General features: G+C 39.5%; 2 protein-coding genes across 5 annotated transcripts in view; both read right to left on the reverse strand.

Moving 5' to 3' along the window:
• Positions 1 to 506: 506 nt before the first annotated feature.
• Positions 507 to 1484, reverse strand: LOC102217109 (ubiquitin). The gene is made up of 2 exons (XM_014471706.2): positions 1393 to 1484; positions 507 to 845 (listed from the first exon to the last, which is right to left on the reverse strand). Exon 2 carries the CDS (start codon positions 836 to 838, stop codon positions 605 to 607), a length of 234 nt encoding a protein of 77 aa, XP_014327192.2. The 5' UTR covers positions 839 to 845; positions 1393 to 1484; the 3' UTR covers positions 507 to 604.
• Positions 1485 to 6196: 4712 nt separating this feature from the next.
• The window catches only part of sez6l (seizure related 6 homolog like), a 66184-nt gene continuing 59258 nt past the window's right edge, over positions 6197 to 13122 (reverse strand). Inside the window, exons 12-17 of one of the 4 annotated variants that reach the window (XM_023338739.1) lie at positions 12499 to 12690; positions 11758 to 11952; positions 10811 to 10846; positions 10365 to 10473; positions 9554 to 9659; positions 6197 to 8850 (exon numbers count right to left, since the gene is read on the reverse strand). In XM_023338739.1, coding sequence (XP_023194507.1) covers positions 8821 to 8850; positions 9554 to 9659; positions 10365 to 10473; positions 10811 to 10846; positions 11758 to 11952; positions 12499 to 12690 — 668 coding nt within the window. In that variant the 3' untranslated portion in view covers positions 6197 to 8820. Of the gene's footprint in view, positions 8854 to 9553; positions 9660 to 10364; positions 10480 to 10810; positions 10847 to 11757; positions 11953 to 12498; positions 12691 to 13122 lie in introns of all 4 variants that reach the window. The other 3 variants (XM_023338738.1, XM_023338737.1, XM_023338736.1) reach the window with 3 other exon arrangements.

Genomic DNA, 13122 nt, shown 5'->3' on the forward strand with positions numbered 1-13122 from the left:
AAATGGACTGAAATATTTGAAGCATTTCAATTTGGACTTTTAACAATGCTGTCTATGACCACAGGTAGTCGTTTTAGAAAACCTGGATAGGTTCAAGGTGAGGTCTACACAGTGAGTGGGATGAGAGTAGTCCCATCATGCTCCCGTGTCAGTCGAGCCTCTCCCAGTCAGACATGCTGAGGTCAACATAAAGGTCATTACTGAATCACAACAGCAAAGTTAAAACATGATTTTATTAGCTTCAGTTAAAAATTCACTAATGGAAGCAAGTTTTGGTTTGAATTTTGATTAGGAAACAAAACATATTTTTTTACCCATTCTTAAGTTAGACTAATGTTCAGTGAAAACTTTGAAAAAATTCCAGCTAAGCAAGTCTGTATAGTTGAGGCACATTTGGACTTTTAAAATGCTAACTGACCTGATTCAGAACATGATACAGTTTTTACCCCATTGTGAATATTTGGTTAATGAACTTAGTTTTCCAAATGAAACAACTCATTCAAGTCAGGAATGTTTCAACTTTATTGATATGTTAAATGACAACTATGTGAACAAGGATCAAATCTCTTCAAAACTGAACCCTAACATCTTTGCCAGCAGGTCCTCAGCGTCCTCCCCTCAGGCGGAGCACCAGGTGGAGGGTGGACTCCTTCTGGACGTTGTAGTCCGACAGGGTGCGGCCATCTTCCAGCTGTTTGCCAGCAAAGATCAGCCTCTGCTGGTCAGGAGGAATGCCTTCTTTATCCTGAATCTTTGCCTTCACGTTCTCAATGGTATCACTGGGCTCCACCTCCAGGGTGATGGTCTTCCCAGTGAGGGTTTTCACGAAAATCTGCATCTTCACGCTAAAGGATATAGTAGTCATTTGAAAAATTATATGCTGTAAAGGCCAACACAATCATTTTTAATATTTCAGTCAAGAAACAGAGTTTGATAACTATACTGCTTTTCGCCTTCCTTGAATGGCAAATTTACTAAAAGTCAAATTTTGGTACATCACAGAAAAGAGCTGCTCCAGCTTCAAATCAGCCACAACCGCGTCTCACCGCAGCGCTGACAGTAATGTACCGTGAATTATGCTAACTAGCTACATTTAGCCTGCTGGTGCGAGTCCCTTTGCTCTTCACAACCAGTTAGCCGGTTGTACAGTCCGACATAAATTCACTTGTTTTGACTCAAAAGTCGACATTAAGTTAACTTCTTGCGGATAAACCAGAGAAAAGTAGCAGAGATAAATTTGCAGTTTGGTGACGTCAAGCCAATTTGCGTTAGTAACCTCACTTAACAACCCGGAAATATTAAATACAATTTTAGAACACTAATTTAAAATAGTGAGATATAGACAAACGACCAGGTTCGTACAATTACTAATTTAAACGGAACTTGTCTCACCTGTTAACTTGGTTCAACTCTGGGAGAATATGGCTGGAAATTATCACGGCAACGTCTTCTTCTTCTTCTTCTTCTTCTTCTTCTTCTTCTTCTTCTTCTTCTTCTTCTTCTTCTTCTTCTTCTTCTTCTTCTTCTTTTTTATGGCGGTTGGCAAGCAACTTATTGATGTGCATTACCGCCATCAACCGGAATGGAGTGTGGATCGGGATGCAACATATACAGTATATCCCCCCATATATAAAATAAAATAAAATAAAATAAAATAAAATAAAATAAAATAAAATAAAATAAAATAAAATAAAATAAAATAAATAACAAGGTCACGTACAACCACAGAAGTGATGATAGCTTACGACAATTACCCAGAAATATAAATACAAAATTATATTTTTTATGACAATGGACAATTAAAACCCTTTTAAAACAGGACACAGCTCATAAATTAACATTTTCTCAAAAGTCTGAATTATTAGGCTACAAGTACTTGTGCATTGTAACTGTGAAGTTAGTCAGAGAGTAAAATATTGTGTCTGAGGATGACATAAAACCCAACTTAAATATGTTCCGTTATGGCATTAGTTGATTATTGATTATAGAATTTTCAAAAATCGAATCTGAACTTTACAACATCTGGGGAAAATGGAAGTCAATCATAAAAATACCAAATTCTTCAGCCATTTATGAAGTGCAATTGACAATAAATATTTCTTTAGACATAATACAAGACACAGAAGAATGCCTATTGCAATAGTGCTATTACAATGCAGTTCTTCAAATGTCTTTCTAGATAAAGGCACTTGGAAAATGTTGTACTTTTGTTGTTGCACTGCTATAAAAAATGTGAAAACTACTGCATTAACAGAAAACAACAAATTTATTTTTGAAATGTCAAATTGCACAATTTTAGGGTTAATGGAAAAGCAGCGATGCAGATGCTTTTACTTGACCTAATTCTAAAGCAACATCACAAGACTGAAGTCAAAAACTGAAGAACATTTAGCTTCACAATGTCGCTGGAGGACCTGTGAATGTCTTGAAGGATCATTGTACGTGCATATCAAGACAGTGAGAAATACCATCAGCTTTATCCTTCAAACTGAACAATTACAATGTTTCCAATATTGAACCATTTTTCTCATGCAGACTCATTGTGTTGGATTGAAGAGGTTCCATGAGTGTTAAAAAGGGAAAACCTGGGAATTTATTAAGCAAATTTATTTTCAAAATTTCAAATTGCACAATTACTGCATATGGTTATTGGAAGCATGGATGGTGACGCTGTAGAAAGATGGCTACATTAGAATTCATGCATTCCACCGAAGTTGGACTTACACTCAGGAGGCTTGCTATCACTGGAATTCATTCAGAGCGGCCCTTTAATTCACAAAAACTTGTAGAAGCAATCTACACCTTAATGTAATAACTTTGAAGGGTGAGCAAATACCTTTGGCAATGCATATCTTTTGCATCTTTTCAAATATTACTGATGGATTCTTACTGCGTGTTTTTCCTCAGCGCTGCGAGTTTCTTGTTGTATTACGAATCTTTTTCTGTCGCTGCACTCCCGAGTGTCTCTGGATAATGGCACCACCAGCTATACACAGTAACTGCAGGTGGTAATTCTGGTTCTGCGAGTGTCTTTCGGTTCATTAAACCTGTGTGTGGGTTTCTTAGAGAGCCGGATATTATCAAGCATCTGGTTAAAAGCTTCTCAAGAGATGAATTAAACGCAGCAGGGAAGCCACTAGAAACTGATGCCATGCAAGAAACCTTGTACTCCGATTAGACTTCCTGCTGGCTACAGAGAGAGTCATTAGGACATTAAAGAAGGCTGGAGGTAGGGAAAAGCCGCATGGGAGAATTTGCCTCAAAGCCATTATACATCTGCAAGACGACAACATTAGGATAGAGAGAAGTCATCTGTCAAACAGAATGGAAGTCAAAGCTGCAAACAGAAATGGAAGCTCTTCAAAGGAATTTTACCATTTGTTTAACCATCACAATGTCAGAATGTTGAGTTCATTTTATGTCTTAGACAGTTTTCTATGTGGCTTGTACAGCTCTGGTTGCTTTGCTGTCAAATCACATGTACCCCAGGGTGGTGATGTTTCGGACATTGTGGTTCTGAAAACTGAAGCACCATTCAGCCTCGCAGTTTGTGAGAATGAAGGACTGAGTGTCTAACCAGGTGGTCAGCGGCACAGGAGCACCACAGGGACGTTACTCTCACCATTCCTTTTCTCTATCTACACTTCAGACTTCCAGCACACGTCTTACCTCTGTCATCTACAGAAATACTCAGATGACTCTGCAGTTGTTGGGTGTCTCTGAGATGGACAAGAGGCTGATTACAGAGAGCTGGTGGACCACTTTGTGGCATGGTGTGGGGACAACAACCTCATCTTGGATGTAAACAAAACAAATGAGATGATTGTAGATTTCAAGAGGAACAGGGTTAGCTCAAACCCTATTTCTATCACAGGAGAAACAGTGGAAATAGTTGAGGAATATAAATACCTCTGTGTTCACCTTGACAACAGACTGGACTGGAGACGCAGCAGTGAAGCCGTTACATAAGAATGGAATTAACAGACTGGACTTCTTGATGAAGCTAATATCCTTCAAGGTTTGCGGCACGATGCTGCAGATCTTCTGTCAGTATGTAGTTGAGAGTGTCATCTCTTCTGCTGTCATCTGTTGGGGCAGCAGCATCAGAGCTAGGGATCTAAAAAGGCTCAACAGCCTGATAAAGAAGGCTGGTTCTGTTCTGGGAATGACTGTGAGACCTCTGGGGATGATGAAGCAAAGAAGGATTCCTGATAAAATAGAGAAAATTATAGACAACTCTGACCATCCTCTGTGTGGGGGTTTGGTCTTCAGGAAATATCCGCTCTTGAGTCTACCAGATGGAACCTGAAACAAACAAACAAACATCCATCAATCTTCTGTACACCCTTGTACCTAGAGGGGTCAGGAGGGGTGTTGGTGCTTATCTCCAGCATACATTTCGGGCGAGAGGTGGGGTTCACCCTGGACAGGTCGCCAGTCTGTTGCAGGGAACCTGAAATAACAGGAAGTTAGTAGGAGGCGAGATCAAGGTAGGAATGATGGTGACAGATAAAAAATGAGGAGGATTATTGAGAGATAAACCTTTATTCTGCTCTGTTTGTGCTTTTTCTTTGAAGGTGCAGAATGCTTAACATTTGTGTCAGAGCCACCACAGCCTGCCAGTAACTTACCATCTCTGAACCATCAGCTGTTGATCACATCACACCAGTCACGTGATCAACAGCCGGATGTTACTACTGGTGAAAATGACGACAAAGACAACAGGAAGAAGTAGGAGGATGATGATTTTTTCTCCTTACAGTCTGCAGCTGGCTCCACCAGAACTCACAGTATGGCACAGTTCATGAAAACTTGTGTGTCATTTTGTATTGAATCCATAATTCTTCTGTAAAATCACAGACTACAATTTCCCCAAAACTCTGCAGTATAAGTACCGCTCCCAGTATGAGAGGCTTGATGCTCCAAAGCCTGAATAAGACACCAACGTCTCCCGATTACTTCTAGATGATCAAGCGCCATGGCTGAATTTGAATATTTAAACTGGTTACATCCGCTGTCATGGCTTTATGTTTTTTTGGTGACTTATCGCATGAACAAGCTTATTCATGTGATTTTAATTTAATCTTCTTATTTAATGGAAACACCACAATTGCGAAATTGTATTTGTTTGACATTAGCATTATATAGACAAAAGACTTACACACATTTGTAAAAGAAACGCAGTTAATGAGATCTACCATCACTTGTGTAAAAAAAAAAAAAGAATGTGAATGTTTACTAGATAATGTGTCACATTGCGCCAGTCATACTGAGTGGATCCGTAGAAGTAATAAAAAAAATAAAAATTGAGTGGATCCTGCTAATGACAGCAGCCTGCAGGTTTCTCTGTTCCATCATTACCTGGGTGTGTCCGCCCGGACGGCGCAGCGTTCCCCACAGGCTGGCCATCTGGTTGGGCTTCTTGGGGCGGATCTTGGTCCTGGGCTCTCTCATGTGCTTGTCCATTAACCTCAGCTCAAATCTGACTGGTGATTTTGAATAGAAACTGTGGTTTGGTTCTGTATCAGACTGATTTCAAACCTCAGAGAAATGCAGCCCTGTCTAGTTCTGACTTTTCATCTATTCATTTTAAACATTTTCAACTCACGTCCATGTTTCACCGTGAGAACATTATTTTGTGGTAATGTTCACATTTAGTTATAGTTCACTTCCCTTTAACGAGTAGGATTGTTCATTGTTTTATATCCATTTTAATGACAAAATCATAGACCTTCTTGATTTTGCTTCAGAAGTCGGGCTAATTCTGAAGCCCGACTTCTTGGAGGTCAAAATCTAAACGTGGAGTCTGCATTAATAAAAAAAAAAAAAAAAAAAACACTGAGATGAGAGATTGGTGGTTTGATGGACGGAAAGGAAATTTAATGTAAAAAAACATCTTTTATCCTACCTTTCCATAATTCTCCACAGTTAGATTATGCAGAAATCCTGAATAATGTCTCAATTTCCCCTAAGACATGGTGGGGAGCTAAGACAAGTCTAGATAGACTTACTGGAATCTGATGCATTTTAGGGACAACAAAAGGCTGGTCAAGAGAAAAGATGGGAATGCATACATTTCAGAAATGAGATTTTTCATATTTTTTCTAGGTAGATCTCTGAAAGAACTAACCTACTATATAAAACATGGCATACACACACAAACACACACAAACCTTAAAACACTCCAGTCTTTACAAACTTTTTCACACTTTTTTTTATTCAAGTTTTACTTCTTATTTAAGTAAACTGATCATATTTGTCCAGTCATAATGAAAATGTACATTTATTTTTCTGCATAAAACGTCACATTTACAGTACATCAAAATAAATACGTCTTCTTCTGGGATCGCTTGAGTTGCACTTTAATACTGATCAGTTAACTACAGCTACGCATTTCACATCTTGCAGTAAAGCCTGGTCTTGATCTCTCTCTCTAACCACCAGCCTCTCCTGACGTGTCGCGGCACGTCTGTTAATCCAGCTGCATGCGAACGGAAGAAAACAAGAGTTGGCCCTCAGTGGACACCTGGGGACAGGAGGCTTTCTGTGTTAGGCCGACTGCATTAAAAAATGAAAGACGCTACATTTTCCTTCTTAGTATTGTCAGCTTTTGGGAAGAGAACATGACTCATCAATGTGGACAGAGAAATTCCCCCTTAGCGTTAGCAGCACCTGAATAAATGAAGTAATTGACGGAGTGGCCCATGTTCAAATGTGGATGTGTTAAAGTTCCAGTGCAATCAGATGGACAGGAGTTTTTACTTGTTTGTTTTCTTTCTGGACTTTAGTAACCCAAGCACACTATTGTTTGTCTGTTTTCTGTTTCACAAATTCACTGCAGTATGTGGCTTTTATAAAATATGCATATATTTTATGTATTTGTTAAAGCTGTTACCATGTCGTGACAATACGAACAAATTTTCTGTGAAAAAAAAATCCACCTCTTCTGGCTCCTTTCTGTGTTCCTCCTGCCATCTGAACAAATATGCAGCTCAGTCAGAAACAACCAATCAGAGATAGGAGGAGGGTCTTAGCATTGTCAATCTGCTCATGTATGTGTTGCTTGCACCCTCACCCTTTCCCACTGCTGCGCCGCTGCTTCTTCTGTGCAAAGGAGCCTGTCATGAATGCTAACGGTAGTTAGCAGGACCACCGATGACAACGGATAAACAGTTTTCCTGGAAAGGTAAATTGTTCCTCCGCCATTAGCATATTGATATATGTGGTTGATTGACAGCGCTAAGACCCTCTCCCTGGCTCTGATTGGTTGCTTCTGATCTGGGGATTTTTGAGACAAAGAAGCTCATTTTTTCCACAGTTTATGTGTCTGTTATACTGTCCTGACATAGTTTAAGAAATCTGCACAAAACATTGGTTTTTATAAAAGTTACCTACTGCAGCTTTGATAAAAAAAAAACTAGTATCACTTCCCTGACCATCTACTGGAATGTGAGCTGTAGATAAAACAGGTTGCACACATTTTCAGACATGAGACGCATCATGTACGCTCCCCTGCTACAGCCTGTGAATGCTATGCTAATCTTGTAGAAATGACTAGTGCTACTTAGCCCATTATTCATTGATGATGATTCATTCAGCTAAGTGGCTCATGCAGAAGATGACCTGCAGTGATTTGCCCTTGAGGTTATTAACTGATGGCAGGACATTTTCTTTCCATGTGAAAAAAGAAATCTAAGGGGGGGGGAAGTATTTTTTCATACCATTGTAAAATCTTATTTAATGTATTTATATTTGCCTTATTTTTTTGGTGTATATTGGATGTACCTGTGGGACATTTTTTGGCAATGTTATTCAAAAATAACTTTTTCCACAGGAATGGGATTTAGTTAATTTCTCCATTTTGAAACAATCCAAAAGAAATTGACTGACAATAAAACAAAGTGCCTTAAACATGTATTACTTGTATCAGTTTTGTCCCATCAGCTGATTCAGTATAAGTAAAGCATAGCTTTGCACAGCTGAATGGTTGCCATGGGAGATTAAAGGATTTCTCAAACATGCAGAATCAAAGCAACACTCCAGGTATGGTTCTGATGAGGGAATAACATTATGACATGATGTAAAGCTAAAAAAAAGTAGATTTTACATAGTACTGCGCCTTTAAATCTATTATTTACATCTGACAGCACAACAGAGCCCCCTATAGTCTGATAGGTATGACGCAATAGACTGCAGCGGCATTTTATGTCGCTCAACTAGCTCGCAATATTTACATTTCAATTTGATCTTTCCAAAAAAAAAAAAATAAATACATTTCTCACCTAGATTTTGAATGTGAAATAAATTATGATTGTTTTCTGTTGATTTCCTGCATGTAAACGTTTTAAATTTAGCACAGAAATGTCAAACTCTTCCAGTGACAAAGGTAACTACAAAATACATTAACTTGGCTTCTACAGAAAAAAGGTCCGACAGCAGCTGTGTTACAAATGAAAGGAAAAATTATTAGAAATCTAGTTTCTCCCTAAAAGAACATGTTTTGACCCTCTAATTCCTCCCACGGCGTCCTGTCCCCGACGTCTTCCTTTACTACCGTCCATATCGCCTCCCGCCGATGTGTCACTGACTCGTGTTAATATCTCTTTGCTTCACAGGTTCCTCTTCAGTTTCCCATTATGTCTACAAAAGCTATCACATCTAAGGGAGGGGTAGGGGGAGATGAGTGACTGTCTTGTAACAGGGAGGGGCTGGACATCATTATTTGTATTTACATGGCCTCCTCCTGGGTAGAAAGGGTCAGGGAGGGATGATGAGGTGTCAGCGCCGGGTGGTTGCTTCAGAAGTGTCTTTAGAAATGTCTCATATTGATACTTCATATTCACGAGTGTCCTGCTGAAAGTGAAGCAGAGTGATAGAGGCGGCGTTACGTCAAAAAAATCCCAGACAGTTCAATGTTAAGGAGCTTATGTCGTCATTTTTACAACTTTTCAGTCGCGTGTGGGGTTGTAGGCTACTAGCTTTAGCTTCACGCCAGGGAAGCGTTTTGGTTTGCTGGTTTGGTCTGGACCAAAAAATGTGGTCCAGGCCTGTTGTTCGCGGATGTTGCTTTTGTGTCGGATTTTACTGACATATCAGGAAAATGTGAATACAAAGGTTCCATTTTGGGCTTTTGTTCGTAAAAAAAAAGAAGAAGGAAACAAAAAGAAAAAAGTAGCTTAACTGAGTCAGAATTGATGTAATTAATTGATTACATTTAATGTGTTACAGTTCCGGTCCAAGGGCTGTATTTATCACACAGCTTAAGCTCTGTAAGTTAGTTTTCTCAACAACATGTCATTTGAAAAGCCAGTTTAAGCTAAAGCTAGACATGTAGCAGGAAGGCTTAGCAGACTCACTGCAGCTGATTATCATAGGTAAGATAAGGGTTCCAAAGATGTTATTCATGTGAAATCTTTTAAAAAATGACTTACCTGCTACGAGAAAAACAATGACGCTTGTTTTAATATTAAAGCTGAACATGAAAACATAAAAACACAAGGTTTCTATGTTTTCTGCCTCTAACTTATAATAATTTCCACATTTGGACACTTACTCCTCCTGTCTCATAAAGCGGGTTGTCAAACTCTGTCTCCACAGTGATCTGTCGGTAAGGGTGAGGGTAGATCAGTGGCAACCTTAGGTTGGTGTGATATCTGCACCTGTTGGGCCAAAGGAGGAAATCCACATGTTAAAGTCAGCAATTAGACATTACGAAAAAAATGTAAACATTTTTAAAAAATTTTAAAATTACAAGACACCCAATCAAGTCATCCTGGGACATCTACAGTTTCACAGCAGCTTGTCAAAATGTGTGTGAACTTTAGTATGGCACATTTTTCAGGTCTGGAAAAACAAATTTCAAACTATTTCCTTCCACTTCACAATTATCACATGGAAAAAAAAAGTTTTTTTTGTTGTAATGTGACAAAATATGAAAAGTTCAAGGGGTGTGAATACTTTTGCAGGGGACTGTATCTGACTGGACGTGTTTATGGAGTAACTTTGGGTCATGCGTTTTGTGAAATATATTAGAAATGAATTGTATAAAATGTAACTCCTTTTACACGGACTATTGTAATTCAACTGCACATTTAAAATGTACACACAGAACAGCGTTTCGTTGCAAGTCTCCAGTAAAAATAAATAAATGAATAAAACAACAAATAAAAACATGAAAACTAGTTAAAATAGTAAAACATATCAATAGAAATATATACGATAAGAAGGTCAACCATTAGTCTTAGTCTTGCCTTAGTCTTTTATTGGCTCCTGGGTGATAAAAAAAGAAAGTCTTGAACCCGGAGCGTTCCTGTGTTTTTCTGAGCCGTTTCAGTGATTCTCGGTCCAGGAGTTTTTGGACTCACCTCGTGACGTAGACGTAGGCGCCTCCGAGCAGCACAGACAGCAGCAGAACCAGGATGAAGATGGCTAGCGCTACGTTTCCTCCATCCAGAGGGGAGCCTGCCGTCGCCTCTGCAACTGACACCCAACAAATGAATGATGCAGGATTAATAAGAGAGCATCATCCAGAAAATAAGGAGTCAGGCTGAAGGAGGTTTAGGAAACGCAGGCGAATGAAATGGATAAATGCTGGTAGTGGGGTAAACACACAGATGGCAAATGAACTCGGTATATGTAGTCTACAGAACATGTACATGTATAGAACATCTACATGTTCTGTAGATGAAATTTACACAGAGAGAGGAATGCTGGTTTTCTGAAACATCTTTTTCTCCTTTCTTTGTGACTTTTGATTTATCTGTCTGCTAAGAAAAAGTGTTCACTTCTCACCACACAGACAGACACTCACCTTCCAAAGCATGGTTGCCAAAGCAGTCACGGTTAGCTGAAAAACATCATTCTGTCAGTCAGTGCATATGAAAACTGACATCACATAGACTGTTTCTTTTTTGTAGTCTGTATTTTTAACTAAGCCTCTCCTCCAGGTTCACAGTCAGCCTTCTTTTTATGTAGTATGCCTGTCAAATCTTCTGATTTGCATAGTCAGTTAAAAATTTAAGTCAAAAATAAAGATAACGTCCATGTAATGTGCTTTCTAAACAATTTTTTACTGATACATTTTCTAAGAAAACACTTTGACACTTATCCTCGTGTACTGTAAGCAAAACTAAAATAAAGCATTTGAACTCTTAGATCATTTGAAAACTGCTTTATGCCTGATATTAAACTCTTTGGCAATAGTGAATGGAAGCAGCTGAAAGTCTCACTTTTCCACATGATCTGCCAATGTTTTACTTATTAGGATTTTACCACACCTCTTTAATGTAGTTGTGGTGGGACTGGATTAAAATGCTTAATCGAGTTAATTGGAGGGTCTATCAAAAAAAAAAAAAAACGTTTTAAATTCAAAACAGTTTTTTCTTGCTAAATTATGAAATAAACTGATATATGAGCTAAACATGTTACTTGATGAAACTTTCAGGTGTGACAAAAAAGCAAGGTCAAAACAAATCAACAATTTAAGTTTAATTTAAATAAGATTTAACTGGATTCATGTGACAAAATAGTCCTGCAGAAAAGTGACAAAACCTAAAGGTGAACAAATGACCTCAGTCCAATCTGATACTAAACCTCAGATATCTGTATCAGTGCAAAAAGTGGATCAGTTCATCTCTAAATGAGTTATTACAGAAAATGTGAAGGGCATGTTCTGTAACAAGTGGAAATGCCCCTCACATCTTTAAAGCTACAGATTATGATAAAATCAAAAAGACCAAACTGAAAAGCAAATCTCACCCTGGCAGAGTGGAAGAGGGCCGCTCCAAAATGAAGGGTTCCCGATAATGCACTTAATGGCCACCTCTCCTATGAGCTCATAACCTTGGTAACAGACGAACGTGAGTGACTCGCCGGGCAAGTACAACCTCTTGGACAGGATCTGGTAGCCGTTGTCAGGGAGACCAGGGTTCTCACAGGAAACGGAATCCTCAGCTGGAGGAGAAAAACACGACAAACGCTAGCAGGAGGGATTTTGGTGTTTCTCAACCCCAAATTAGGAATTTTCTTTGTGTGTGTGTAGGCGTGTGCATGTGTGTGTCACAGCACTACAGACAGATTTGACAGCCTCTGACTAAGGTGACATTAGTCATGGATAATCTCCACCCCCTCGTCCAGGTGGCTGAGGGCTGATTGGTACGCTCTATTAGCATTTCATTTACATATCAAACACTTGACACCTACATTAATAGCCCTGAAAAATACACACAGTCCACACATTATCAGGCCCAGGGTGAAGTGTAAAAGCAGCACTGCTTGCATTAATGCTGCAAAATAAAGAGAGAAAGACACAGAGAGAGAGAGAAGGAAAAGAGAGAGAGAGAAGGACTCACACAGACCCAGTCGTGTCAGATGGCCTTGGTCCAGGAAACCAAAGTGCCCCTGTTCTCCGTCCTCTGCAGGCTTCTACTGGTCAGACTGTTTTGCTTAACCGTTTCTCTCTAACCGTTGGGTCCCGGCCACTCTGCGTCAGATACTCACACACGCAGTGAGGGAGTCGAGACGTCCACACGGGCGTCCCCGGCTCGCGGCCGTAGCAGGTGATGGTGGCGCCGCCCTGCATGACGAAACCGGGGCTGCAGCTGTACTGAATGGTGGTGCCGACCAGCAGTTTGGGATCGGACAGGGTTCTGGTGGAGTGCTCCACGTGGCCCGGGTCGGAGCAGTACATGACTGAGAGAAGGAAATAAAAACCACATCAACTTCTGAGCGGTGACTTGATCATCGGTAAATGGAAGTAGTTTAGTTTTCAAGTGGTGAAAAAAAACAATTGAATCTGTATTAGACCTGAGTGAAGCTGGACCCTCCACCTTCTTCAAATTAAACAAAATTGGTGGCAAAAGTTTGTGCTACGTTTGTGCCGCTATCATTTTGAAGATATTAAGAAATGTTTCCAGAGGTCATGAAAGGTCATCCACCCCTTCCTACCTTCTTCAAATCAAGCAAAAATTGGTGCCAATCAACTCGGCTGAGTTTATGCAGCGAAACCTTTTGTTTGTGCTGCTTTGGCTTTGAAGATATTAATTAAAGTTTAAAGGTAATTTAATTTTAGTAAAAGTGGGGGGCTGGTTGACCTTTAAACTTTCATTAATATCTTCAAAGCCA

This window comes from Xiphophorus maculatus, chromosome 8, assembly GCF_002775205.1.
Source record: "Xiphophorus maculatus strain JP 163 A chromosome 8, X_maculatus-5.0-male, whole genome shotgun sequence".
NCBI classification, from domain to species: domain Eukaryota; kingdom Metazoa; phylum Chordata; class Actinopteri; order Cyprinodontiformes; family Poeciliidae; genus Xiphophorus; species Xiphophorus maculatus.